The sequence below is a fragment of the Ranitomeya variabilis genome, chromosome 1 (genome assembly GCF_051348905.1).
Source record: "Ranitomeya variabilis isolate aRanVar5 chromosome 1, aRanVar5.hap1, whole genome shotgun sequence".
NCBI lineage: Eukaryota > Metazoa > Chordata > Amphibia > Anura > Dendrobatidae > Ranitomeya > Ranitomeya variabilis.
This window is the reverse complement of record NC_135232.1, coordinates 586,639,822-586,665,683: the sequence shown is the minus strand read 5'-3', so window position 1 is coordinate 586,665,683 and position 25,862 is coordinate 586,639,822. Positions and strand designations below refer to the sequence as shown.

Below are 25,862 nucleotides of genomic sequence, written 5' to 3'. Positions count from 1 at the left end.
GTGCTTAAAAAACTTTATTTAGAGGAGTAGGTAGCCTCTTTAAGAAGACCTACACAGAAAATCATGGAATATCACCTTTAATATTAGACTATCAATTTATACCCCTAGTGCCACCCACCAACACACTGAAGAATGGTGTGACCTGCCCGACGTGCACCTCGTCGCAGGACCAGTGTAAGATTGAGTGCATGGGAGATGAGAAAAAATGCGCTAGCGTGGACCTGACCACGGGTAAGTCCAGGACAAAAGTAGTGTCAAATACAGAGAGGCATTAAAGTCCATGCTCGTCCTTACCTTTATTTGTATACTAGGGCACTGCTTTATTAGCAATTTGCTTAACATTTCCTAAATATTTTAATACTAGATCGTGGCCCGATTCTAACGCATCGGGTATTCTAGAATATGTATGTATGTATATAGCAGCCACATAGTATATAGCACAGGCCACGTAGTATATAGGAGTACTACGTGGCCTGTGGTATATACCATGTGGCTGCTATATACATACATATTGTAGAATACCTGACGCGTTAATATAGGCCACGCAATATATAACAGTGGCCACGTAGTATATAACACAGCCCACACAGTATATAGCAGCCACGCAGTATATAACACAACCCACGTAGTATGTAACACTGACCACGTAATATATAACACAGCCCACGTAATATATAGCACAGCCCATATAGTATCTAACAGTGGCCACGTAGTATACAGCACGCAGTATAGAACACAGCCACGTAGTATATAACACTGCCCACATAGTATATAGCATCCATGTAGTATATAACGCAGCCCACGCAGTATAGAACACAGCCCACATAGTATGTAACACTGGCCAGGTAGTATATAGCAGCCACGTGGTATCTAACGCAGCCCACGTAGTATTTAGCAGTGTGGGCACATATCCCTGTTAAAAAAAATAATTAAAATAAAAAATAGTTATATACTAACCCGCCGGGATCCACCGAAGATCCAGCGAACCACTGGTGATGCGTGCGCACCTGCCACCATCTTCTCGCGAGACCGCTAAGTCTTCTGGGTAATTTCCCAATGCATCTCTGGGACCTGAAGCTGGCGGCAGGCGCGAGTGCATCGTCGGACTACGGAGGGTGAGAATAGCAGGTTTTTTAAATTATTTTTAACATTAGATCTTTTTACTATTGATGCTGCATAGGCAGCATAAATAGTAAAAAACTTGGTCACACAGGGTTAATAGCGGCGGTAACGGAGTGAGTTACCCGCGGCATAACGCGGTCCGTTACCGCTGGCATTAACCCTGAGTGAGTGGTGACTGGAGGGGAGTATGGATCGGGCACTGACTGCGGGGAGTATGGAGCGGGCGCCGGGCACTGACTGTGGGGAGTATGGAGCGGGCGCCGGGCACTGACTGTGGGGAGTATGGAGCGGGCGCCGGGCTCTGACTGCAGGGGAGTAGGGAGGGACTAATCGGACTGTTGCCGTTGCTGATTGGTCGCGGCAGCCATGACAGGCAGCTGGCGAGATTAATCAGTGACTTGGATTCCATGACAGACAGAGGCCGCGACCAATGAATATCCGTGACAGACAGACAGACAGAAGGACAGACGGAAGTGACCCTTAGACAATTATATAGTAGATATCCTAGAACTTTGTAAAAGTAGGAAAATGAAGCTGTGTGAAGGCTTGGTATATTATGGATGGGCCATAACAAATACATTTTATTATTTTCTTAACTGTTGTAATATTGGATTGGAAAATTGGGGGTGATTTATATTTTTCTATATTTTTTTTAATTCCCCTCCCCCATCCTAGGGGAAGTGAACCTGGTTTGATCTCTTGTACTGTACCACATATACCACATACCATGTTAGAGCTAAATTAACAATCTCTCTTACCTCAAGCTGGTGTAGGAGTATTGTTCACAATCCTGCAGCAAAGGTCCTAGCAGCGGAAATGGCAATTCCCATGTCTGCTCACTGTTGCCTCCTTGTGAGCAGCAGATGGTTCCACCAAATATTCCCCCTGCCTTGTCCATGTGAAATAAAGATGGACCGCCACCGTGTTGCCAGCCTGCACGTTGGTCACATGATCCCCCTGGTCTGCAGCTAAGTCCCTTGAGAAAGTCTCCATCCTCTCTTCTGACCTTGGCAATGTATATGGTGTTATAGCTATCATCACATGAAAAAATGTGGAAGCTATGGGACCTGTATGTTTCAGAAACAAATGTGACACACACTATTATTCTTCCAAAGCAATGTGTCTGTATGGGAATAAAGGAGGGGATGAATAAGCCCCTTATTACTTTTTTTTGCCAAAACTGGAGCTTTCCTTTATAACAAACCGACATGTTTATGATGCATCTTTCCGTGTCAGGGATATCTCCACAAGTCATACGAGGTTAGGACAGAGTCTATCACTTCATCTCTTGGACTCTGAGACTGCATAGAGTTTCTGACCTCTGCACCTGTCGGAGAACAGGCGGCACATCTAGGACAGTGCAGAGTTCGCCAGTACGTCCGTATGCTGTGGATGGACGGATACTGTTTATAGATGACAGGTAGTGTAGATGGATAGATGAATATGGTTTTAGTATTGCATCATCATTACTCTATATGACTATGCTACATATTTTTAAAAAAATCATACTTTTACCTTTTTTCACAGTGGGACCCGGTCTTGGTACGAAGATCCGGGGCTGTGCAACAGATTCAATCTGCAATTTTGGAGATCAGACCTTTGACATTGACGGAGCGGTCATTCATCTGGGCATTGTTTGCAGCAGCGCCTTCACAGTTGTCCTCCAGTACTGCACCTTCTTTCTGACCTTGGGATTTGCCGTGTTCACGGCTAAACTATTCTTCTAAGAATGTGTAACATCATTTCATGAACGTTTGTACCCTCGGCATTGGAACATGCTGTGTCTTTACGATATCGGTCACTGAGTATGATTCACTATGGTGGTGGGGAGCTAAAGGTTTTCATGCACTTTATACTAATGAAAGTCTCAGATGATCAGAATGTACCAGCTTATGTTGGGTGTAGGTTTAGAAAATTGTAATTTTTTAGGTACCTCACTCTAACTTTAGTGACAAGTAAATATTCTAGTCACTGTGTAGAAGTCTTCATCGGTTCCTTATGTGAGTCTCATGTTGCCTATTTCTGTTTAGTTGTTCCTGTTATACATTATGGAAATATATAGGGCCTCATGTCAAATTTATATTAAAGGGTTTGTCTATTTTTCTTTATTTTGACATGTGTGTCAGAAACATGATTTTGTAGCACTCACTATTATATAAGCACTATAAGTTCCCCTCTGGGGCGTAACTAGAGTTTTATGGGCCCCAGTGCAACTTTTGGATTGGGGCTCTCCCCTCACATCTACCAGACTGCAGCTCTGATGCCTGCGCCCTTGTGGCTTCGCTTGGGTCTACAAAGATATAAGTTCCTTCTCCCTCAAAAAAAGAAGAAAATACAAATATATGTAGACCACATAATCTTACAGTCAGCAAATAACACAACATGTAACAAATACCGGAATATAAAATCCAGTGTATTAAGAGCAATACAACCATCAATACCACTATATAAAAAAAATACCGCCACACCATGATCCAAACATACCAACATAGTGGGCATTAACAAAAAACTTTGAAAGAAGGAATATAAACCAGCTCACCCGTGATGCATAAACCAATCCTCGGGAGCACGGACCCGCTGTGTTCAGGCGTATAAAGTCCAAAAAAGAAAAGAATGTCCAGCTTCACCGAATCCGTAAAAAAGAGTTTTCTTTATTCACATACTTTTAAGCATAGAGGATACAGACTTCAGCACAACCATATGGGTAAGAATCTCAACGCGTTTCTGGAGACTAAGCTCCCTTAATCATGACCTGACCATAAGGAGGTAGGTACCTCTCTGACCATACTCATTGAATTCTCCTGTCCTCCATTTGACCCAGATTGTCATTTCTTGTTTCTACAGAATATAAAGCCCTACATGGTAATAATTCTACCCCACTTTGCCCCCCATAATGTCCACCAAAAGTAACAGTGCACCACATTTAACTCCAAAGTTATATATAGTGCCCCCTCTCTGCCTCCAGACAATTATAGTGCCCCTGTGGAGGTTACATCCTCTTCTCAATGTCTCCTTTTTGCCCCCATACAATAATTATCTCCCATTTTTTGAACCCATACAATAATTATCCCCCCCTCTATGCCCTCATACAATAATTATTTCCCATTTTTTCTGGAACGCCCGCAAGGGCCGTGGGGTACTCGGTAGGGATGTGTAGGGATGTATCACGGTGGCGGCGACCCGGTCTGTGGCCCTGGGCGCCCATGTAAAAGGAAAGGTCTTTAAAGGGGTTTGAATAAAGTTTTTTCGTGACGCCACCTGTGGTACTCGGTCAGGGGTGACCGACGCTGCTTAAAGGGGTCCTCTGGGGTTGATGGCACTGCAGCAGGGATGGTATGGCTTCCCACAGGTGAAGCTGAGTCCCCAGGGCTCCTGGTGTGTTTGGCAAGGATGGGGTGGTGCTGGAAAGAAACGGAGGACACGGGGTTGCAGTATCTTTACCTCTTTACTGAAGGGTTCAGGCATCCACAGTCTAGGGTACTGGATCGCAGGTGTCGATGGTCCGGCCGACTTGGAAGTGAGTCTGGAATTACCGTTACCAGGTGCGGGTGGAAGCCTTCCCTCTAGCGCTGTGATGTTGTAGTCCCTTGCTGCCTTAGGCCTCACACAAGGTCCTCACGTTTTCTCTCTGTCCCCCTTCAGGTAGGACACTACCTGTACGACCGGTAACTTGAGCCTTTTTACAGGATCTCTATCACGACTCGGGCTGTATCTGCTACTGTGTCCTCAGGTGTCAATGGTGGACAGGTAACTTGGAATCTGCTGTCTGCCGGTTTCCGCAGTGGGGCATGAAGTTACCCCCCACCACCTCGGTCTTCCGGCTACCGGTATCTGAGCTCAGCTATCCATCTTCCTCTTGATGCTTCAGCAAGGCTGGAATTGGGAAGGTTGATCTTTGCGAAGGACGTATGAATCAAGCCGTATACAAGGATACAAGGTTATACTGGAAGAACAGTTGATTCTTTCTGCTCAGGCAATGTTCCCCAGCTCTGAGGACTGTTTTTTCCAGCAGGACAATGCGCCATGCCACACAGTTAGGTCAATCAAGGTGTGGATGAAGGACCACCACATCAAATCCCTGTCATGGCCAGCCCAATCTCCAGACCTGACCCCCATTGAAAACCTCTGGAATGTAATCAAGAGGATGATGGATAGTCACAAGCCATCAAACAAAGAACTGCTTACATTTTTGCGACAGAATCAGTGTGAAAGACTGGTGGAAAGCATGCCAAGACGCATGAAAGCTGTGATTAAAAACCATGGTTTTTCCACAAAATATTGATTTCTGAACTCTTCCTGAGATAAAACATTAGTATTGTTGTTTATAAATGACTATGACCTTGGGTGCAGGAAAGAAATATATCTTGGTACCGTGTTAGCCAGTAGATAGAAAAATATTTAGAATTGAGAGTCCTCAGTGGTTGATACCTTTTAATGGCTAACTGAAAAGATGGTAACAAATTGCAAGCTTTCGAGACTACATACGTCTCTTCATCAGGCAAAGACTAAAACAAATTCTGAAGAATCACATATTTATGCACAACATAGTATAGAGAAAAAAAAAAGAGGGGAAAAAAACCATGGATAAGCTAGGTGACATGAAGCAGAATTACCATGGGTGATAAACAGTTACGTCCATACATATTGGGCCAATTCTTAGATAAGGATTGTTTTATTGTCCTGTGATTAGGGTCTCGTTCTGTTGTGATGACCCCACATGGTCTGAGGGGCAAGTTCATTAGTTGATGTAAAAAGACATAAATCCGTGTGACACATTCATTCCTGCATTTAGAGTGTCAAAGGTCGTCATCAGTTTATACTCCCAGACTCTTCTGTCTCTCTGAGTTTTGAAGTTACTTTTCAATACAAGTAATTTCATGTCCATAATGCTATGATTTGGGAGACAGAAATGTATTGCCACAGGTATATCCATTCTTTTTTCTTTTATTGTATGGCGATGAGAGTTCATCCTTGTTCTCAGTTTCTGCCCTGTCTCCCCCACATACAGACCCCCAGTTGGACATTTAGTACAAATAATTAGGTACACCACATTAGAAGTGATGCAGCTGAATGTACCTGGTATCTTGTAGTCCTGGTGTGAATTGGGGATCTTTATCTTGTCCGTGGTCATTATAAATGGACAGGTTTTACATTTTTTCTGATTGCAGGGAAAGGTACCTGCAGCTGTTGGAGAGGACAGGGAGCTTCTGACAATGATGCTTCTTAGATTTGGGGGCTGCCTAAAACACAGTAGTGGGGGGTCTGGAAAAATGGATTGTAAGCGGGCATCTTTTTGCAGTAAAGGTTGTAATTTCCGTGCAGCTCCCCTTAGCGCCTCCAGATTTGGATTGTAGGTGACCACTAGAGGCACCCGGTTATTTTCTTCTTTAGTTTTGTAATGTAGCAGGTGATTCCTTGATATTCTGGTGGCTCTTGTAATCTGATTTTCAATTGTTCTTGGATGGTAGCCCTGATTCAAAAAGGTCTTTCTGAGGCGACCCAGGTGTTCATCTCTATCCATTGGGTTGGAACATATACGATTGTATCTGATGGCTTGGCTGTAGACAATGGAGTTTTTTATGTGTTTTGGATGGAAACTGTCCCATTTAAGGTATGTTGGACGGTCGATTGGCTTCTGATACAGGGATGTCTCTATTTTATTGTTCTGCAGCTTAATGATGGTGTCCAAAAAGTTAATTTCAGTGCAGGAGTAGTTGAGTGTCAAGTTGATGGTAGGATGAAATTGATTAAACTGTTCATGGAACGTCTTTAGCTGTGGTTCAGACTCCGTCCAGATGATTAAAATGTCATCAATGTAGCGGTAGTACGCCAGAGGCCTGGTGGGACATGAGGACAAAAAGTCGCTTTCAAGCTTGGCCATGAACAGATTTGCATACTGTGGGGCCATTTTACTTCCCATTGCTGTGCCAGTCTCCTGTAGATAGATCTTCTTGTCAAACTCAAAGTAATTGTGGGTGAGGATAAATTTTATAAGTTTCACCACAGAATTTGCATCAGTCCCTGTGTTTTCCAGGAAGAATTTGCAGGCATTTAATCCATCCTGATGTGGGATATTGGAGTACAAAGATTCCACATCCATGGTGACCAGGATGGTTCCTTCTGGTAGAGGACCAATTGCTGATAGTTTATTCAATAGGTCAGTTGTGTCCTGAATGAAGCTGGGTGTATCTTTTACTAGGGGTTTAAGAATACCCTCTACCCATCCAGATACCTGCTCAGTAAGGGTGCCCACACATGACAGTTTCCATCCAAAACACATAAAAAACTCCATTGTCTACAGCCAAGCCATCAGATACAATCGTATATGTTCCAACCCAATGGATAGAGATGAACACCTGGGTCGCCTCAGAAAGACCTTTTTGAATCAGGGCTACCATCCAAGAACAATTGAAAATCAGATTACAAGAGCCACCAGAATATCAAGGAATCACCTGCTACATTACAAACTAAAGAAGAAAATAACCGGGTGCCTCTAGTGGTCGCCTACAATCCAAATCTGGAGGCGCTAAGGGGAGCTGCACGGAAATTACAACCTTTACTGCAAAAAGATGCCCGCTTACAATCCATTTTTCCAGACCCCCCACTACTGTGTTTTAGGCAGCCCCCAAATCTAAGAAGCATCATTGTCAGAAGCTCCCTGTCCTCTCCAACAGCTGCAGGTACCTTTCCCTGCAATCAGAAAAAATGTAAAACCTGTCCATTTATAATGACCACGGACAAGATAAAGATCCCCAATTCACACCAGGACTACAAGATACCAGGTACATTCAGCTGCATCACTTCTAATGTGGTGTACCTAATTATTTATACTAAATGTCCAACTGGGGGTCTGTATGTGGGGGAGACAGGGCAGAAACTGAGAACAAGGATGAACTCTCATCGCCATACAATAAAAGAAAAAAGAATGGATCTACCTGTGGCAATACATTTCTGTCTCCCAAATCATAGCATTATGGACATGAAATTACTTGTATTGAAAAGTAACTTCAAAACTCAGAGAGACAGAAGAGTCTGGGAGTATAAACTGATGACGACCTTTGACACTCTAAATGCAGGAATGAATGTGTCACACGGATTTATGTCTTTTTACATCAACTAATGAACTTGCCCCTCAGACCATGTGGGGTCATCACAACAGAACGAGACCCTAATCACAGGACAATAAAACAATCCTTATCTAAGAATTGGCCCAATATTTATGGACGTAACTGTTTATCACCCATGGTAATTCTGCTTCATGTCACCTAGCTTATCCATGGTTTTTTTCCCCTCTTTTTTTTTTCTCTATACTATGTTGTGCATAAATATGTGATTCTTCAGAATTTGTATTAGTCTTTGCCTGATGAAGAGACGTATGTAGTCTCGAAAGCTTGCAATTTGTTACCATCTTTTCAGTTAGCCATTAAAAGGTATCAACCACTGAGGACTCTCAATTCTAAATATTTTTTTATGACCTTGGGGTTTTTTTTGCATTATTTGAGGTCTGCAAGCAATGCATTTTTTGCTTTACTTTGACCATTTCTCATTTTCAGAAAATAAATACAAAATGTATTGCTTGGAACTTCAAAGACATGTTGTCAGTAGTTTATAGAATAAAAGAACAATTTACATTTTACTCAAAAATATACCTATAAAGAGAAAAATCAGGCAAACTGAACATTTTGCAGTGGTCTCTTAATTTTTGTCAGAGCTGTATATCTTGCTCCCGCAGGCATGCTGTGGCTATGTTGGCAGGATATTTGCAGGTACCAATTCCAATTTTCACTATGAATAATGGAGAAACACCAGATTTATGAAAGATACATTTAATGGACAATACATGTGCACACATTCGTGGGTCATGGTTCCCTCTGTCAGAGAGGACGTGTAGGACAGATAAAGATGGCGGCCACGCTTGCTGCTGACTGTCCACATCATATCATATAATCCTCACGCTCATAACATAATATGCAATTATATGTCTTCTGCCCTGCACAGCAAAAGTAAAGCAGATCGATAACTCCCCTTGGCTTCACTCTGGAAGAGAAATGTGTTATATCACTACATATGGACCGTTAAAGGGAATGTATCTTATTGTGTAAAAAATAGTATTTTATAATGCAGATACATATTGAAACTTCTGCTGTTGGTTAAAGAAATAGATTTATAATTCTCAGAAGGTCTAACTGTAACTGTAAAAATAAAGATTATTATTATTAACCCAATTGTTACATAAATTTCTCACTTGCAGTACCATTTCTTACCACTGTGGTTCACAGGTGCTTAGATGTATTAAAAAGTGCAATAGCGCCCCCTCCTGCTCTAATCTTTAAAATAGCATTGGAAAAATGCATTCCCAATAAAGTATCTTAAAGGGAACCTGTCACCCCCAAAATGGAAGGTGAGCTAAGCCCATCGGCATCAGGGGCTTATCTACAGCATTCTGTTAATAATGCTGTAGATAAGACCCAGATGTAGCCTGAAAGATAAGAAAAACAGGTTAGATTATACTCACCTCACTGCACACTGCAGTACTGTGCTCTGCCCTCAACAGGTCAGACAAAGCACGCCTGCGCCGGAGCCGCAGCATGAAAACAACAAGAGGACGTCATTGTAAGAAAATAGGAGGCCCCGGACCGGACCGCGACACCCATTGGACCCGGACCGCAGCGGGACCGCCCCTGGGTGGGTATAATCTAACCTCTTTTTCTCCTCTTTCAGGATACATCGGGGGCTTATCTACAGCATTCTAGAATGCTGTAGATAAGCCCCTGATGCCAGTTCCCTTTAAGCCCCTGATGACAGGTTCCCTTTAAGCAATCTGTAAAAAATAGTCTTATTTTATTGCTTTATAGAAATATTCATTAAAAAGTGGACTTTCCCTTTAAGATTTTTTATGGCTCAAACAGACATTACCTGAATGGTTGAATAGAGGGATTTTCCATATTTCCTTCTATAGGCCACCCGGATACTCAATAAATCAACCTCACTCCGAGAAATGAGGATACGTATAAGAGTACTGTCATCCGTCCCCAGTCCCTGTGGGAGGAGGTCAGTGACATGAATTAGAAATGTTTTAAATACAAGGTAAAAATAGAAAAATGTTAGCTGCCTTTGTGGTTATTTCTGTTTTCCATACACATTGGCAGAGTCAGCAAAAAAGATATGACTTTTGACTGTGGGTCCTGCTTCCCCTGCCTACTCGTAGGCAAAGCCTGTGAGTCCTGCTTCCCCCACCTACTCTTAGTTGCAGACTGTGAGTCTTGCTTCCGTCCTCCTACACTATAGAAATCCTGTAAGTCATGCTTCCCCCACCTACTCATAGAGGAAGCCTGTGAGTCCTGTTTACCCTGTCTACTTGTAGAGAAAGCCTGTGAGTCCTGCTTCCCCTGCCTACTCGTAGAAGAATTGTGTGAGTCTTGCTTCACCCCACCTACTCATAGAAAAAATACTATGAATCCTGCTTTCCCCTGCCAATTTGTAGAGAAAGCCTGTGAGTCCTATTTCTCTCGCCTACTCGTAGAGAAAGACTGAGTCCTGCTTCCCCCTACCTATTTCAAGAGAAAGCCTGTGAGTCCTACTTCCCCTGCCTACTCATAGAGAAAGCCTGTGGGTCTTGCTTCCCCCTGTCTATTTTTAGAGAAAGCCTGTGAGTTCTGCTTCCCCTGCCTACTCATAGAGGAAACATGTGAGTCCTGCTTCCCTGCCTACTAGAACAGAAAGCCTGTGAGTCCTGCTTCCTCCCATCTGCTGGTAGAGGAAGCCTATGAGTCCTGCTCTTCTTGTTTACTAGTGGCAGAAGTCTGTGAGTCCTGATTTTCCTGCCTACTCATAGAGGAAACCTGTGAGTCCTGCTTCCCAGCCTACTAGTACAAAATGCCTGTGAGTCCTGCTCCCCAGATTGCTTGCAGAGGAAGCCTGTGAGTCCTGCTTCCTCCTATCTGCTCGTAGAGGAAGCCTATGAGTCCTGCTCTTCTTGTTTACTAGTGGCAGAAGTCTGTGAGTCCTGATTTTCCTGCCTACTCATAGAGGAAACCTGTGAGTCCTGCTTCCCAGCCTACTAGTAAGAAAAGCCTGTGAGCCCTGCTCCCCAGCTTGCTTGCAGAGGAAGCCTGTGAGTCCTGCTTCCTCCTATCTGCTCATGGAGGAAGCCTATGAGTCCTGCTCTTCTCGTTTACTAGTGGCAGAAGTCTGTGAGTCCTGATTTTCCTGCCTACTTGTAGAAGAAGCCTGTGAGTCCTTTAGCCCCTCCAATTCATGCAGAAAGCCTATGAGTCCTGCTTTCTCGGCCTACACAGATATGGTCATACTCCGTGTGTTATCTGGTCTGCTGGAAATAAAAATTAGCAGCCTGAATAAGTGACAGCTGATAGGAAATATAAACAGGTGCTGTCCATGTGAGGTCAAAGGGGACCAGAGCCCCCAAAACAAGACCAGAGATGTTAAAAAGACCTTTACCTTCACTGCACTGTACAGTCTGTCGGCGAAGAAGAGTGGAGTGTCCTTAATCACGGCCACTAGGACGAGAACATAAATCAGATTGAATGTGTAGGTCTTGTGTTTTACCATCACTTCTTTGCTACAAGGGTCCAACAAAACTAATAAAATCTCATCAATTACACGGTGGAAGCTGCTCCTATAAAAAAATGACCCCTTTATTAAATCTGAATCCCCTATGGGCTCATTCATTGGTTTGTAACAACTTTTTATGATACCTGTAACCTTTTATTTTTCCAGTAGATTAAGCTGCTGGAGGACTAAGGTTATCTGACTGATACAAAGTGCAGAGCACGTGTCATCTGGGCACTCACCTAATGTTAGCACTCCTTTCTGGAAGTCGCCTTTAAAATTTCCCTTAATCCTTTCCTCAATGTCTTCTGACGTTGATTTCTTGAAGTGATCAAACACTAAATTCAGCATAGATAGCCATTAATAACTCATTGCATAAAGCCTTCTACTTTAAAGGGTTATTACCCATCTTCATAAATGGGTTTTTCAGATAGTGCTAGTAAAAACAAGCACATTTGCGATTTACTGCTTGTTAAAATTTTCAGCTGTTCTTGAGATATTAACACTTTTCTTTTGTTTACAGCTTGTTGCCTAGGAGACCGATCACCGCTGTCATCTAGCTTGCAAGGACTGTGCTGCAGCTGGTTGATACTAGGTGTTAACAGTGTGCTCTAGTGATCCTGGCCAGCTTCAAAACAATGCTTACAGGCTCAACAGCAAAAAGGTTGTAAGCACTTTGCAGATTCTACTATCTAGCAGCGGTGGTCGGTCTCCAAGGAAACAAGCCGAAAACAAAAGAAAACTGTGACTATCTCAAGAACGACTGAAAATGTTAATAAACAGTAAATTGCACAACTGCTTGTTTTTTTAAAACACTGTCCAAAAACATCCAATTAAGGCTTCTTTCACACTAGCGTCCGGCTCGGCCCGTCGCAGTGCGTCGGGCCGAGGTTACCGACGCTAGCGTTGTATACGCTGCACAACGGGGGCAGCGGATGCATTTTTCCAGCGCATCCGCTGCCCCATTGTGAGGTGCGGGGAGGTGGGGGCGGAGTTCCGGCCGCGCATGCGCGGTCGGAAAAAGCGGACACATCGCACAAAAAAAAGTTACATGTAGCGTTTTTTGTGCCGACGGTCCACCAAAGCACGACGCATCCGTCGCACGACGGTTGCGACGTGTGTCAATGCGTCGCAATGCGTCGCTAATGCAAGTCAATGGGAAAAAAACGCATCCTGCAGACAACTTCGCAGGATGCGTTTTTTCGCCAAAACGACGCATTGCGACGTATTGCAAAAAACGCTAGTGTGAAAGTAGCCTTAGAATACGGAAAAAAAAAAACATTTAAAGCCTTTAAAGGAATATTCCGGCCAGAAGGTTATTTCACATATTGATCTGCCGAACACTTGCCCAACCATTCTACTCAAAGCCTACTGTAATGGTGGAAACAGCTGCTTCATTCAGACACCGCTTTGCCACAGTCTTGCAGCTGGGGGCAATATAGTGACCTGTGTTACCAAAACCTTTTCAGGCTGGAATACCCCTTTACTTTAAAGAAATGGTTCATAATTATGAATAACGATAGACCGACCATAACGCCAATCAGTGTTTGACTTTCATTAGGCTGCCATAGGAATCCAACTACCCTGGTGAATGGTGAGTACTCACCTTCCGTCGGCCCCCGGATACAGCCGAGGCCTTTACTGATGCTCCTCGCGACACTCCGTTTCCAGTAATGCCTAGCGGCAATAACCCGTAATCATGTACCGGTCCGAGAGACCGCCACGTGATCTCAGGGCATTGCCGCAATGCATTCTTGGGACCGGAGCATCGCGAGGAGCGGGAAAGGCTGCGGAGGACTTCGGAAGGTGAGAATATAATGTTTTTTCTTTTTCTTTATTATTTTTAACATTCTATGTTTTTACTATTGATGCTGCATAGGCAGCATCAATAGTAAAAAGTGAAGCGGTGTTTAATCCCGCCACAATATCGCTGATTGGTCACGGCCGGCCAATCAGCGACCAATCAGCGACCCAGGATTTCGGTTACAGACAGACAGAAGGTAAAAACAGATGGAAGTACCCCTTAGGCAATTATATATATAGATAATACTTTAACACCATTGCTAACCTAGATGGTCAATTGATGGTGAAATGGTGAATTTACCTCTCCTAAGGTGTCCATGGCTTCGTTCTGTCAAAATTTTGATCCATTGAGTGCTGTTGGCGATATTCTTAGGTCCCAGATCGCTCAGAATCTGCCATTACAAGTGCAAACCATTAAAGGTGTAATTCTCCTTTAGGCCGGGATCACACACAGCGATATATGGCCGTCTCGCTGGTTAAAACCCAGCTCTGGCACCGGCACTCCGGAGCGTAGCGTGCAGCCGCACAGCAATACATGGAGCTGCACGCTCCGCTCCGGAGTGCCGGCGCAAGAGCTGGGTTTTCACCTGCGAGACTCGGCCGTATCTCGCTGTAGTGTGACTCCGGCCTTATTTACTGCTGTACCAGCTTGCACCACAAGGCGGAGCCATATGAAACCACATACAACCTTTGATTCCTGCTCAATGAGGCCGTAGTCAATTATCCCAGAATCACTTTCTCTCTTGCCCTGGAATTAAAGATACATCACTAGCATTATCCTTATAAATCATAAGAAAGCGACTACCGGTGTTGGCGGTCACCTTGGCCAGGGCTAGGAGGAGTCCAGTGTACGGCTCACTGGTGTCTGATGAAATGTTCTTCTCCAGTTCAGCTTTATACTCTATAATGAAGACGTATTAAGAAGATTTCAGACCACATTGGCTGAAGGCAGCAACTAAACAAACCCCAAGTCCCTCACAGTTAATGTTCCCCAGATCTGTTCTCCAGGCCTGTATTTTTGTAGCATTTATTTAAAGTGTGCCTGAATTTGTTCTCCTCTGTAGTCTTTATCTCTAATTTTCAGTTGTCTCTGAGCTAGGGTGTAGAGAAGATCTACTATATTGCACATACACTGACAAAGGATTCCTACTCTGCTGTCTGAATTTAACACACAGACATGAGGGATTCCTGCTCTCCTGTCTCCATGTAACACACAGAAACATACCTCCCAACTGTCCCAGATCCAGCGGGCAGTCCCGATTTTGACAGTCACCCCTGCGGTCACGGGCGGGACATTAGTTTTCCCGCACTGCAATGTCAGCCTCAGCCTCATCGGGACTGCCCCGCTGGATCCGGGATGGTTGGGAGGTCTGCTCATCCCTCCACCCACAGAGCAGAGCGCACCACATATATGGCTGTTCTGTGCGCACAGGACCTGTGAGGAGATCACAGGAGGGGAGGAGTCAGGGGTCACATGATCGGGGCCTCCGGGTATGCATGCAGGGCTCTGCTGGTTGTCATGGTGCTGAATAAGGGTAAGTTTATGTGTGGGATCAGGAGGTGTTTACAGTGTGGATGTAGCAGAGCCATGTGTGTACGAGGTGTACGGAACGGAGCAGCGTGTGTACGAGGTGTACGGAGCGCAGCTGCATGTGCAAGGTGTATGGAGCGGAGTCGTGTGTGTACAAGGTGTACAGAGCGGAGCCGCGTGTGTACGAGGAGTACAGAGCGCAGCCGCATGTGTATGAGGTGTGCGGACCGCAGCCGCGTGTGTACGAGGTGTACGGAGCAGAGCCGGGTTTGTACGAGGTGTACGGAGCACAGCTGCGTGTGTACGAGGTGTACGGAGTGGACGCTAGCTGTGTCAGATCGGAGCAGATATTGCTCCTCGCTCTGACACTGGCACTGGAGACACGGAGAGGTCTTTATCAGTGGCGTACTGGAGCTGCAGCGTCGTGAGCAGTCACCGGTGCGGCGCGGCAGGATGACATCATTCAGCGCTGCGGGAGTGGAAGCTGCCGGCTGCTGTGAGGGAGCGCGTTGAAATGTGTGTGTGTGTGTGTGTGTGTAGTGATGGAGAAGGCAATGATGGGGGTGTGAGGGAAATGATGGGGGTGGGATAACCATGTGTGGCCATTATACTGTACCCAGCATCATGTGGGGCCATTATACTGTACCCAGCATCATGTGGGGCCATTATACTGTACCCAGCATTGTGTGGGGCCAGTATACTGTACAAAGCATCATGTGAGGCCATTATACAGTATGCAGCATCATGTGGGCCCATTATATTGTACGCAGCATCATGTGGGCGCATTATACAGTATGGAGCACTGTGTTGCGATTAAACAGTATTGAGCATCATGTGTGGCCATTATGCAGTATGGAGCACTATGTGTAGCCATTATACAGTATGCAGCATCATGTATGGCCATTATACGGTATGGAGCATCATGTAGGGCCATTATACAGTATGGAGCATCATGTGTGGCCATTATACAGTATGGAGCACTATGTGTGGCCATTATACAGTATGAAGCATCATGTATGGCCATTATACGGTATGGAACGTCATGTGTGGCCATTATACAATATGGAGCATCATGTAGGGCCATTATACAGTATGGAGCATCATGTGTGGCCATTGTACAGTATGAAGCACTGTGTGGCCATTTTTTTTGTTAATAAATTATTGTTTATGAAACAGTGTGATCAGCAGTGCTAAATTGGTGTGGTTGGGGTGTGGATATGGGTGTGACTAGTTGTGAAATGGGTGTGGTCAGAGGCGTGGCCTAAAATTTGCCATGGTGTGCTGCGCGCGCCTCAAACTTTGTCCCTCTTTCCCTTCTTCAAAAGTTGGGAGGTATGCAGACATGAGGGATTCCCGCTCTCCTTTCTCTATGTTACACCCAGACTTGAGGGATTCTTGTTCTCCTGTCTCCATGTAACACACAGACATGAGGGATTCTTGCTCTCCTGTTTCCATGTAACACCCAGACATGAGGGATTCTTGCTCTCTTGTCTCTATGTAACACACAGACATGAGGGATTCCTGCCCTCCTTTTTGTATGTAACACACAGATATGAGGGATTCCTGCTCTCCTGTCTCTATGTAACACACAGACATGAAGGATTCCTGCTCTCCTGTCTCTATGTAACACACAGACATGACGGATTCCCACTCTCCTGTCTCCCTGTAACACACAGTCATGAGGGATTCCTGCTCTCCTGTCTCTATATAACACACAGACATGAGGGATTCCTGCTCTCCTGTCTCTATATAACACACAGACATGAGGGATTCCCGCTCTCCTGTCTCCATGTAACACACAGACATGAGGGATTCCTGCTCTCCTGTCTCCATGTAACACACAGACATGAGGGATTCCTGTTCTCCTGTCTCCATGTAACATACAGACATGAGGGATTCCTGCTCTCCTGTCTCCGTGTAACACACAGACATGAGGGATTCCTGCTCTCCTGACTCCATGTAACACACAGACATGAGGGATTCTTGCTCTCCTGTCTCCATGTAACACACAGACATAAGCGATTCCTGCTCTCCTGTCTCCATGTAACACCCAGACATGAGGGATTCTTGCTCTCTTGTCTCTATGTAACACACAGACATGAGGGATTTCTGCTCTCCTGTTTGTATGTAACACACAGACATGAGGGATTCTTGCTCTCCTGTCTCTATGTAACACACAGATGTGAGGGGTTCCTGCTCTCCTGTCTCCATGTAACAAACAGACATGAGGGATTCCCGCTCTCCTGTCTCCATGTAACACACAGACAAGAGGGATTCCTGCTCTCCTGTCTGTATGTAACACACAGATGTGAGGGATTCCTGCTCTCCTGTCTGTATGTAACACACAGATGTGAGCGATTCCTGTTCTCCTGTCTCCATGTAACACCCGGACATGAGGGATTCTTGCTCTCTTGTCTCTATGTAACACACAGACATGAGGGATTCCCGCTCTCCTGTTTGTATGTAACACACAGACATGAGGGATTCCTGCTCTCCTGTCTGTATATAACACACAGACATGACGGATTCCCACTCTCCTTTCTGTATGTAACACACAGACATGAGGGATTCCTGCCCTCCTTTCTGTATATAACACACAGACATGAGGGATTCCTGCTCTCCTGTCTCCATGTAACACCCAGACATGAGGGATTCTTGCTCTCCTATTTGTATGTAACACACAGACATGAGGGATTCCTGCTCTCATGTCTCCATGTAACACACAGACATGAGGGATTCCCGCTCTCCTGTTTGTATGTAACACACAGACATGAGGGATTCTTGCTCTCCTTTCTCCATGTAACACCCAGACATGAGGGATTCTTGCTCTCTTATCTCTATGTAACACACAGACATGAGGGATTCCTGCTCTCCTGTCTGTATGTAACACACAGACATGAGGGATTCTTGCTATCCTGTTTGTATGTAACACATAGACATTAGGGATTCCTGCTCTCCTGTCATGTAACACCCGGACATGAGGGATTCTAGCTCTCTTGTCTCTATGTAACACACAGACATGAGGGATTCCCGCTCTCCTGTTTGTATGTAACACACAGACATGAGGGATTCCTGCTCTCCTGTCTCTATGTAACACACAGACATGAGGGATTCCCACTCTCCTGTTTGTATGTAACACACAGACATGAGGGATTCCTTCTCTCCTGTCTCCATGTAACACACAGACATGAGGGATTCTTGCTCTCCTGTCTGTGTGTAACACACAGACATGAGGGATTCTTGCTATCCTGTTTGTATGTAACACACAGACATGAGGGATTCTTGCTCTCCTGTCTCTATGTAACACACAGACATGAGGGATTCCTGCTCTCCTGTCTGTGTGTAACACACAGATGTGAGGGATTCCTGCTCTCCTGTCTCCATGTAACACACAGACATGAGCGATTCCTGTTCTCCTGTCTCCATGTAACACCCGGACATGAGGGATTCTTGCTCTCTTGTCTCTATGTAACACACAGACATGAGGGATTCCCGCTCTCCTGTTTGTATATAACACACAGACATGAGGGATTCTTGCTCTCCTGTCTCCCTGTAACACCCAGACATGAGGGATTCTTGCTCTCTTGTCTCTATGTAACACACAGACATGAGGGATTCCTGCTCTCCTGTCTGTATGTAACACAGACATGAGGGATTCCTGCTCTCCTGTCTCCATGTAACACCCGGACATGAGGGATTCTTGCTCTCTTGTCTCTATGTAACACACAGACATGAGGGATTCCCGCTCTCCTATTTGTATGTAACACACAGACATGAGGGATTCCTGCTCTCCTGTCTCTATGTAACACACAAACATGAGAGATTCCCGCTCTCCTGTTTGTATGTAACACACAGACATGAGGGATTCCTGCTCTCCTGTCTCCATGTAACACACAGACATGAGGGATTCTTGCTCTCCTGTCTGTGTGTAACACACAGACTTGAGGGATTCTTGCTATCCTGTTTGTATGTAACACACAGACATGAGGGATTCTTGCTCTCCTGTCTCTATGTAATACACAGACATGAAGGATTCTTGCTCTCCTGTCTGTGGGTAACACACAGACATGATGGATTCCCACTCTCCTCTATGTAACACACAGACATGAGGGATTCCCGCTCTCCTGTCTGTATGTAACACATGGTCAGAAGCAGCAGCAGCATGGAAAACATTATATAGCAATACTAAGCAGTGTACATGGGAATCCAGCTTCAGGGTAACCTAAAACAACAAAGAGCATCAGCAGGGATCAGGGATCTGTGTGTGTGTGTATGTGCCTCTCTTTTATTGTGCTTCTTCCCTTTTTATGTACTGTACTTCAAAAGGCAACTACAATCTATCACCATTTGACAAAGACGGATTTTAACACTTTTTCAAAGTGAATGATGAGTCAGGAGGCAGGAGAAGGGAGAAGTAGCTATTAAGTGGAGAAAGAAGCACATTTCTGTGAAAAGATTTATTATAAAGTTTCTTATACTTGCTTATACTATGAAGATTTTTTTAAAGAAAATATTCAATCATTTCAATATTCAAACTACATCAGACACAAGATGGTGACAACATTTCCTGTTTTGTAATTTTTTTCAACTGCATTATCTGTTTTGCGGTATAGACAGGGTCCCAATAGGCAGAGTCATCTCATTATCAGTGAGCAGTGATTTAATTGCCGTTCAATGGTACTGCCTAGATAAAACAGGACAGAAACACACTGATATTATTCTAGATAACGCCCCCTTGCCACTTTCTGATCCTGTAGGCTTTAATAATCTATAACATATCTCTGTCCATTAGTTCCAACCATGAAAGTTATCACCTATCTAAAGGGTAGGTGATAAGAAACTGATTGGTTGAGGTCCAACCACTGGGACCCCCGTTCCTTCAATCCCAAAGAGCATTTCATAGATTTAGCAAAAAGGATAAAAAACAACAACACCATTCCATCTTTCCTGACTTGTATCTAAAAACTTAAATAAATGATTACATCCCCTTAAGATCCTCTTCAAGACTCTCGTAGCTTACAGAGGTCTGACCTCATTTTCTCCACTTACCTTGCCTGTAACATGTCTGAATTTCTCGGAGCTGATCATTGGATCTGGTGGAGAGGATTTCTGTCAGTGTTGCTTCATTGGTACCTAAACCCTGTGTCACAAAATAGAAATACTAATAGTGGAGGATCCTATATTCCCATCTGGGCTTTTTAAAAAAATATATTTTAGTGGTTACAAAAAATGGTGAAATGTAAATGAAAATTTGGGTTTGTGTCACAACTTTCTGAGACCCGTAAGGCTACGTTCACATTTGCGTTGTGCGCCGCAGCGTCGGCGCCGCAGCGCACAACGCAAACAAAAACGCAGCAAAACGCATGCACAACGCTGCGTTTTGCGCCGCATGCGTCGTTTTTTTCATTGAATTTGGACGCAGCAAAAATGCAACTTGCTGCGTCCTCTGCGCCCCGACGCGGGCGCCGCAGCGACGCATACGGCGCAAAACGCAAGTGCGCCGCATGTCCATGCGCCCCCATGTTAAATATAGGGGCGCATGACGCATGCGGCGCCGCTGCGGCGCCCGACGCTGCGGCGCTGGCCGCAAATGTGAACGTAGCCTAAGTTAGTTTTTCATTTTTCCATCGGCGGAGCTGTATGCAGACTAGTTTTTTAGATTTTGAGTTGTAGTTTTTCTAGGCTATATTTTGGGGTACATATATGAATGGCAGAAATGTGATATGTGTATGAGATCGGAATGGCTACTGAGTGTTCCAATCAGCAGGATATGCCATGACCTTGTGATCGGTGGTGGTATCACCTTTGGGAGATCCCCAGTGCTGCGCATGAAAGGGGCGCATTGCTGGAGTAGTACTTACCTCCATCCAGGCATTCGCTATGTCGGGAACTGCTGCCGGACACATTTACATGAATGTGATAACACAAAACATGGCACTACCGTGAAGGTGCACGAGTATGGTTCCCAACCAGAAAGGTAGCGTAATACAACTTGGCACTCAACTTAAATTTTCAAAAGATGTAATGTTGTCCACAATTAGTACATCAATTTCACAAACGTTTAGGTCATATCTTGACCTTCTTCAGTGTACTAGGCATAAGATACTGGTATTGATCAAAAAAAATACTGTAAATAAGATCACCATCATGTATATGAAAAAAAACTGAAAAAAATGTATATAAATAAACATATATAAAAAAGGGAAAAAAGAAGGAACTTAAAGTTCAGGAATATTTCCAAACAATAGGATACAGTAAATCACTATTAATAGTGTAGAATATATAGATTATATATATACAATATATCTCACATGGCACTAATCTCCTATACAGGTACCACATGTCAGCAATTACAATAACCCTGAGGATTTTCCTTTGTCCATACCAGTGCCTTTACATATACAATCGGGTTGGTCCCCTTCCTTCTTCTCCTCAACCTGATTACCTATATATACCAATGGATAGTGATACTGTCATATGTATAATCTATATATTCTACACTATTAATAGTGATTTACTGTATCCTTTTGTTTGGAAATATTCCTGAACTGCTACTTTAATTTTTTTCTTTTTTCCCTTTTTTATATATTGTAAGATAATGTAAGACTATTCTTACTGAGTGTATTGAGGGACACTCGCTTGGCCGCGATATTCAGCACACGGGCACGGGTTTTTAAAACAAAACAGTCTATCTGGTTTATTATGGTATCATAAACCACATCGTGAACAGTCCATTTACACACTGTACCAGGACATCACATCACGTTTCATATCCTCAGTCTGTAGCAACTAAACATGCTGGTCCTCTCCTGACCAGTTGCAGTAGGTTACCACACAGTTCATAGAACATAACAAGCACCATCAGACAATGATACCTTATGGGAGCTCCTGCTCCATCTGCTGACTCCTTGTCAGTCCTCTCTCCTGGGGAAACTGCCTAACGGGGTTCACCAACTTGCCTGGCCGGCACACATCAGTCAGTCCAGAGCCACCGAAGGCCGGTAGCTTCCCCAACGCCGATCATCCAGGTTCACAGTCTCTCAAGTGCTCCAAAAAGACTCCACTCGCAGGAGCTTCTCACACAGACTGTGCCGGACCATGATCACACTGTGTTCTTCAGAACGTCCATCCCTCCTGGGACCGTTCAACACAGAAGCCGTGGCCTGTCTGGGTGCTATTCAGGACTCAGTCCAACACCACAGGCCACCAGCTCCAAGCCATGTGCTTTCCAGGAAGCCTCCTCCCAGGTCTTCCTACACGGGGCACACAGCCCAAGCACAGGCTTCCAGGACCTTGCACTTGGACCATTCAGATCCAACACAGGAACCACACAGAAGACCCACACAGGACCCACACAGGATCCACACAGGACCCACACAGGATCCACACAGGATCCACACAGGAAACACACAGAAGACCATGTGACCCACACCCTGGTCAGGTTATGTACCTGTAACCACACCCACAGTAATGGATCACCTGGGCTGGTCACGTGATCCTGACATCACTGCAGGTCGATTCTCACGGGCTCAATACGACTCCGTGCACATACCGGGGAGACCATGCAGCGCCCCCTACCTGTTACAGGGGTCACTATATCACAATATGTTTATTTATATACATTTTTTTTCAGTTTATTTCATATACATGATGGTGATATTTACAGTACTTTTTTTGATCAATTCCAGTATCTTATGTCTAGTACACTGAAGAAGGTCAAAATATGACCGAAACGTTTGTGAAATTGATGTACTAATCGTGGACAACATTAAATCTTTTGAAAATTTACGTTGAGTGCCAAGTTTTATTATGCTACATTTACATGAATGGTGCTGTGCTGCAGTTTCCCTGCATAGCAAGGGTCCAGGAGATCTACTGTGCAGAAAAAAGCCATGAAGGAACCTGAGGATATCTGAGGTTCTCACCTTCATTGACCATTTCAGTTCTTGGTTCTCAATATGTAGGGAACTACTCCTGGCCGCATTTACAAGAACGGAGCTGTGCTGAAGTTCCCCTGCACAGCAAGTGTCCAGGAGGTCTACTGGGCAGGGAAAAAGTAGTAAAGGGAACTGATGATATTGGTTCTTCTGACCTTCATTGCTGATTTTAGTTCTTGGGCATCAAATACAGCAGGAGTCTTCAGCAACCCAACAAGGACCTTCTCTAGGTCTCCCGAGACGGCTTTCTTGATGTCCTCCACCAAGTCCTACAGAGAAGAACAGACTTTATTTTACTATTGACGTGTGGCCTCTGGAGCAGAGAAGTTATTCAACTTTGTAGGTAGTATAAATCTCTAAAAATCTCTAGAAATGTCTTAGTAACTGATGGGGAGAATGGTATTTGTGGCAGCTACAACTTTCAGAGAAAATCAAGGTTTTGTCAACGTGTAGACATTTTTGTCTTCATACATCGAAAGTCATGGATTTTTCTCTTGCTTGTGGCCGTGCAACTCCGGTGCACGTTATGCAGCGCTTCCTCATGTGTTTTATTATTATAGTACATCAGTATGTAGAGTATCCGGCGGTGGCCTCTAAGGGAATACTTAGGGTTAGGGATTTGGTGCCAACTTTATGTTAGATCCCAGTTATTATATTTTGCATTTCTGTAGACCCAGAGGGCATTTGCCTCCACCCCATTGTGCAATTTAGGAAGGACTTAATAAAAGATACCTATAATAAGTATGGACAGTTCTGAAGGCCGTACCTTCTGAAGTTCAGTCTTGTAGAGTCGCGCCACTTCTTGTCTTTGATCATTGCTGAGACCAGTCACTGTGTTGATGATCGTCTGCACATTACCTGTCAGTAAACATAATGGAAAAGTGATAAAGAAGTGGGGCTCTGTGGCTGTCATTGGGCAGATGGCACAGCGACTGATATAAGAGGCACTAAAATGAACATTCATGTGACCACTGTAGCCAACCACTGGCCTCATTGGAAATGTCTATACAAATGACCAATGATTGGCTGCAGTGGTTACATGTATGTAAGATCATTGGCTGCCTTCAGTGGATGCATGGATGTATGGCCAGTAATTGGCCGCAGTGGTCACATGGATATATAGTAACTGAGTGGCTGCAATAATTGTCTGCAGTGGTCACAAGTTTTTATGGCTAGTCACATAGTTACATAGTTATTAAGGTTGAAGGAAGACTTTAAGTCCATCTAGTTCAATCCATAGCCTAACCTAACATGCCCTAACATGTTGATCCAGAGGAAGGCAAAAAAAAAAACCATGTGGCAAAGAGTAAGCTCCACATTGGGGAAAAAAATTCCTTCCCGACTCCACATACGGCAATCAGACTAGTTCCCTGGATCAACACCCTATCAAGGAATCGAGTGTATATAGCCTGTAACATTATACTTTTCCAGAAAGGCATCCAGTCCCCTCTTAAATTTGTAATGAATCACTCATTACAACATCATACGGCAGAGAGTTCCATAGTCTCACTGCTCTTACAGTAAAGAATCTGCGTCTGTTATTATGCTTAAACCTTTTTTCCTCCAGACGTAGAGGATGCCCCCTTGTCCCTGTCTCAGGTCTATGATTAAAAAGATCATCAGAAAGGTCTTTGTACTGTCCCCTCGTATATTTATACATTAAAATAAGATCACCCCTTAGTCTTCGCTTTTCCTAACTAAATAGCCCCAAGTGTAATAATCTATCTTGGTATTGCAGACCCCCCAGTCCTCTAATAACCTTGGTCGCTCTTCTCTGCACCCGCTCTAGTTCAGCTATGTCTTTCTTATACAGCGGAGACCAGAACTGTGCACAGTATTCTAAGTGTGGTCGCACTAGTGACTTGTATAGAGGTAAAATTATGTTCTCCTCATGAGCATCTATGCCTCTTTTAATGCATCCCATTATTTTATTTGCCTTTGTAGCAGCTGCCTGACACTGGCCACTGAATATGAGTTTGTCATCCACCCATACACCCAGGTCTTTTTCATTGACGGTTTTGCCCAGAGTTTTAGAATTAAGCACATAGTTATACATCTTATTACTTCTACCCAAGTGCATGACCTTACATTTATCCCCATTAAAGCTCATTTGCCATTTATCAGCCCAAGCTTCTAGTTTACATAAATCATCCTGTAATATAAAATTATATTGTATTGATTACCCTGCAGAGTTTAGTGTCATCTGCAAGTATTGAAATTCTGCTCTGAATGCCCTCTACAAGGTCATTAATAAATATGTTAAAAAGAAGAGGGCCCAATACTGACCCCTGTGGTACCACACTGCTAACCGCGACCCAGTCCGAGTGTGCTCCATTAATAACCACCCTTTGTTTTTTATCCCTGAGCCAGCTCTCAACCCACTTACACATATTTTCCCCTATCCCCATTATTCTCATTTTATGTATCAACCTTTTGTGTGGCACCGTATCAAAAGCTTTTGAAAAGTCCATATACACTACATCTACTGGGTTCCCTTGGTCCAGTCCGGAACTTACCTCTTCATAGAAGCTAATCAGATTAGTCTGATATGAACGGTCCCTAGTAAACCCGTGCTGATACTGGGTCATGAGGTTATTCCTCTCCAGATACTCCAGTATAGCATCCTTTAGGAATACCCTCCAGGATTTTACCCACAGTAGAGGTTAAGCTTACTGGCCTATAATTTCCGAGTTCAGTTTTTGTCCCCTTTTTGAATATTGGCACCACATTTGCTATACGCCAGTCCTGTGGTACAGACCCTGTTATTATGGACTCTTTAAAGATTAAAAATAATGGTCTATCAATGACTGTACTTAATTCCTGCAGTACTCAGGGGTGTATCCCATCCGGGCCCGGAGATTTGTCAATTTTAGTGATTTTTAGCCGCCGCCGTACTTCCT

At 44.2% G+C, this 25,862-nt stretch overlaps 2 protein-coding genes across 3 annotated transcripts in view; one reads left to right on the top strand and one right to left on the bottom strand.

The window, feature by feature from the left end:
• LOC143769431 (phospholipase A2 inhibitor and Ly6/PLAUR domain-containing protein-like) overlaps positions 1-3,236 on the top strand; it is a 48,146-nt gene extending 44,910 nt beyond the window's left edge. The window contains exons 4-5 of the mRNA XM_077257947.1: positions 109-231; positions 2,650-3,236. Of these exons, the coding sequence (XP_077114062.1) occupies positions 109-231; positions 2,650-2,849 (323 nt within the window). The 3' untranslated portion in view covers positions 2,850-3,236. The remainder of the gene's footprint in view (positions 1-108; positions 232-2,649) is intronic.
• A 5,696-nt stretch (positions 3,237-8,932) lies between these two features.
• Positions 8,933-25,862, bottom strand: part of ANXA9 (annexin A9) — a 39,825-nt gene continuing 22,895 nt past the window's right edge. For both annotated transcript variants that reach the window (XM_077257932.1, XM_077257923.1), the window contains 10 exons: positions 23,729-23,820; positions 23,118-23,231; positions 20,075-20,165; positions 14,316-14,395; positions 14,183-14,242; positions 13,796-13,886; positions 11,934-12,029; positions 11,581-11,639; positions 10,039-10,161; positions 8,933-9,159 (listed from right to left, as the gene is read on the bottom strand). In XM_077257932.1, the coding sequence (XP_077114047.1) occupies positions 9,097-9,159; positions 10,039-10,161; positions 11,581-11,639; positions 11,934-12,029; positions 13,796-13,886; positions 14,183-14,242; positions 14,316-14,395; positions 20,075-20,165; positions 23,118-23,231; positions 23,729-23,820 (869 nt within the window). In that variant the 3' untranslated portion in view covers positions 8,933-9,096. The remainder of the gene's footprint in view (positions 9,160-10,038; positions 10,162-11,580; positions 11,640-11,933; positions 12,030-13,795; positions 13,887-14,182; positions 14,243-14,315; positions 14,396-20,074; positions 20,166-23,117; positions 23,232-23,728; positions 23,821-25,862) is intronic.